The 4,086-nt window shown below is 29.8% G+C and overlaps 1 protein-coding gene across 1 annotated transcript; it reads left to right on the forward strand.

Annotated features, from left to right (window-relative positions):
- The first annotated feature begins 677 nt into the window (after nt 1–677).
- On the forward strand, nt 678–4,048 carry LOC108694556 (peptidyl-prolyl cis-trans isomerase D). The gene is made up of 6 exons (XM_018204118.1): nt 678–844; nt 915–1,052; nt 2,901–3,199; nt 3,276–3,410; nt 3,498–3,752; nt 3,833–4,048. The coding sequence occupies exons 1-6, from the start codon at nt 751–753 to the stop codon at nt 4,046–4,048; spliced, it is 1,137 nt and encodes a 378-aa protein (XP_018059607.1). The 5' UTR covers nt 678–750.
- The last annotated feature ends 38 nt before the right edge of the window (nt 4,049–4,086 follow it).

The following is a 4,086-nucleotide window of genomic DNA, read 5'->3' on the forward strand; positions in this document are numbered from 1 at the left end:
CGTGATGATATCAGAAACAAAAGTAATATATATAATATATATAATATAAAAGTAATATAACGAAAATTTTGTTGATATAAATAAAAAGGAATAACATAAAATAAATTAAAACATTTGTTATTAAACATCGTACATATGTTATAAAATGATTTCAGTCCACTTAAAGACGTTTGTGTGAAAATAAATGAACTTTTCAAATTAGAAAACTCTATTAATTGTGTTCTTAGAAAGTATTTTTACTCTGCTTTGGATTTATTCGTTATTTAAATTTATCTGATCTTATTCTTGTATGTGGTATAACTTTAATTATAGAAATTAAACGATCTAATTTTCTTATAAGAATAATTTTTATTATACAAAAAATTTTGGAAATAAGAATTTCGTTCAACGAGCTTTCATAAATTAAAATGTACGCGAGTAAAAGTGATGAATCATTTTGCATCATTCAGTCTCATAAAATTTTCGAATTTATTTTTGCTATTAAAAAATCTTTCACAAATCAATCGAATTGTTGCTATTAAGTTTCCATGTTAAGATATTATCATCAAAATGATTAACTTATTGTTTGACTTATATTGTTCGAGAGCAGGTGTGTATCAAGTAACCCAGGATTCCCCAGGAAGAAAGACAACACAACAATCGACAAGGACGACAAGTGCGAGTAACATTGCATTCACGCTGCGACATCGTGTATGTCAAATTTGTGGGATAAGAATCTCATCGCGGTGATCGTACTGAGAAGGAAATAATATGAAACAACCTTCAGAAGAGAATAAGAGCAGTTTGCTCATTAATGAGAACAACCCCGTGGTTTTTTTGGATGTGGCGATTGAATCCGAAAAAGGTATGAATAGTAAGGTTATGCCAAGTTATGCACGGTGCAAACACCGATTCATGGTCTTATTGTTTTTCAGTGGGAAGAGTTATCATAGAATTGTTCAAGAATATCGTGCCACAGACTGCGGAGAATTTTCGTGTTCTGTGTACTGGCGAGAAAGGTGCCGGGTTGAAAGCTCCAAAACTACATTACAAAGGAACTACTTTTCACAAACGTGCGCATTACCTTGTGATCACGAATATTCAATTCCCTACAACTTTATTCCTTGTCATAATTCTAAGGCCTATAAAAATATTTCTAAACCTTGCCATCTTAAATACTTGTATGTCCCTTATTTATCTTTTTGAAGCTAGATAGAGTTAGAATTCTTTTGCTGATGAGAGAATAGAAATAGAAATATTTTCCATTTCATGATTATCTATCAATAATACAAATCAACACAGCGTGTTCTATCTTTGTTGCTTGGATGTCAAGAAAGATAGACTGATGTTTGTATCGAATTGTGTCACTAATGTCTTTTCTACTAATTTAATTTTAATCTTGGTTCAATTAACTCTTCATCTTTTTTTAGTTCTAAGAATTAGAAAAAGCAAGTTCTCATTCAAGAATTAGAGGAGCAAGTCTTGAACCAAGATTAAAGTTAATTTACATTAGTAGAAACAGACACAATAAATGGAATTAGGCATCCAAAGTTTAATTTATTATGACATTCATCTGTCGTATATTTCACTTCAGCCAAGGCTTTTGGAAATATAAATCATTTATTTATTTTTTTTCTAGGGTAAATAAAGTTAAAATTTGATTTATGACAATTGACTGTCAATAGGCTGCATTGACTGTCATAATCATCATTTGTCTTGCTTAAAATGTGATTCTATGAGTTGATAATTGAAAGTCTTAATCATCTAAATCATCTTGGCTATTGGCTAATTTCACTGATTAAAACTTAAGATTAGGACTTCCGATTATTGCTTCATTATAAAACCTACATAACATTTGATAACCAATAAGAGATTTGTTTGATAACCAATAAGAGATTCGTGTCGCATGCCCCAATATGCATCTACAGTTCCTACTCATTCGAATAAACGCATTGAAATCAAATTTTATTTCAATGCGTTTATTCGAATGAGTAGGAACTGTAGATGCATGAATATCACGTTTCCTTAATTTAAAAATAACTAAAAAATAAATAAAAAGAGCTCGAGGAATAGGCGCTATTCAGAGTGCGCAAATTGATTCAAAGAAATCTCTCAATAGGAAAATTTTTATGGATGTATAAAGAACTCATCCATCAATGAATACTGCAAGCACATAAAGTAAACTACTAATCCAAAGTCTTGGTAGCAAGGAACGTTCACAATTAAAAAATTTTTAAGTCAAATTATAAAATAATAAATAAATGATAAATAAAATTCCGTACTGTATATTTTATTCATCATCTATTTATTTCGTTCCTTGCTATCGAGACTTTGGATTAGCAGTTTACTTTATATGCTTGGAGTATTGGACGTTGACGAGTGAGTTCTTTGTATATCCATTTTCTCATAAGAAAATACTTATTTTATTTTATTATAGACATGAAAATTGTTCCATCCAGCTTTGTAATTGGCGTGAGAAAATATAATATATTCTCGACAGAAAACTTAATTTGGCTTCCCTGGAGATTGCAATAAATAAATTTAACTTTTATTTCTTGAGAGATTTCTTTGAATAATTTGCACTCTGAACAAGCCTAAGGATAATTCCAAGAGCTTTATGAGCGTGAATCAGACCACAGCTATACATGTACAATTTTATTTGAGTTACCACTTTAATTTAGAGATCTATTCTTTATTTACACTAATTGTAATTAAAATAAAATGGATATATATATTTTTTCAAAATTTAGCAAAAACGAGATAAAAAATTTTAATGCAGTCTAGTGCAACGATAAAGAACAGGTGCTTTAGAAATATGAATCATTTATTCTTTTTATTTCTTTTAAGAATGGAATAGAAATTGATTTTTTTAAGACATATACATTTATACACACATCGTATGTAATATTATATTGCTACAGTTATTTCACAGTTCATGATCCAGGGTGGTGATATTGTTAATTTCAATGGAACCAGTGGGGAAAGTATTTACGGTCCTTACTTTGACGACGAGAACTTTAAATTGAAACATAACTTCTCTGGACTACTTAGCATGGTCAACGAGGGGAAGCCAAACACTAACAGTTCTCAATTTATTATTACCGTTCAAGCGGCCACGCACCTGGACAATACTCATGTAGTATTTGGAAGGATTATAAAAGGCATGGGTGTAGTATTAGAGCTCTGTAAAGTACCGACTGAAAACGACATTCCAGTTGATGTAAGGCTGTCCTTTAAATTACAAAGCTAATAATTTTCTAGACCTGTAATTAGCTTCATAATTGATTTGTTTTTAGAAAATAAATATAGTTGACTGTGGAGAGTTGAAAAAAGGTGAAAATTGGGGATTAGAAGAGAATGATGGGTCTGAGGATGTTTATACGCCATGGCCAGAAGATTGGGATTATTCTAAACATGTTAACAAGCTCACTGTAAATTATCATTCATATATATATCATTTCTTTTAAAATTATTATTATGCTAAAATTATATCTTAATTTGAATATATACGTTTTTAGCATAAATTTATGGAGGATGTAATAAGGAAGATAAAAGATTCTGGAAATAGTTATTTCGCAAAGCAAAATTATGTGGATGCTAATAGAAAGTATAGAAAAGCATTACGATATTACAACTGGATGAGCAAACAGAAAAACATGTCGGATACATTTTATGTCTCACTAGTGGATCTTGGATTAACTTTATTACTTAATTTAGCTGCTGTACGATTAAAGCAGAAAGAGTATCGTAAAGTCATAGATCTTTGTAATAAGGTAAGTAAATATTCCGTGAGAAAATCAGAAGTAATGTATTTATACCTTATTTTATGCCTTAATATACATATTTAATTTAGGTTCTGGAAACGGATAACACAAATAGTAAAGCATTATTTCGAAGAGCACAAGCTTATACTTCCTTGAACGAATATGAATTAGCATTAAAAGATTTGCATCAGGCGTCGGATCTGTGTCCTGATACGATTATCTCAAAGGAAATAAAAAAAGTAAAAGAGATGGGAAAGGTTTATTTAGAATTAGAAAAAACCACGTATCAAAGAATGTTTCATTAAATATTTTTATGATTTTGATATTTTTTATATATATATAT

Source organism: Atta colombica, unplaced genomic scaffold (assembly GCF_001594045.1).
Source record: "Atta colombica isolate Treedump-2 unplaced genomic scaffold, Acol1.0 scaffold120, whole genome shotgun sequence".
Lineage (NCBI taxonomy): Eukaryota > Metazoa > Arthropoda > Insecta > Hymenoptera > Formicidae > Atta > Atta colombica.

Excerpts from the sequence above, each read along its gene's own strand:
- LOC108694556 (XM_018204118.1), top strand. The coding sequence starts at position 751 with ATGAAACAACCTTCAGAAGAGAATAAGAGCAGTTTGCTCATTAATGAG. Across the intron at positions 1,053-2,900 it reads AGGAACTACTTTTCACAAAC|TTATTTCACAGTTCATGATC; the intron begins GTGCGCATTACC and ends ATATTGCTACAG. Across the intron at positions 3,200-3,275 it reads AAAACGACATTCCAGTTGAT|AAAATAAATATAGTTGACTG; the intron begins GTAAGGCTGTCC and ends ATTTGTTTTTAG.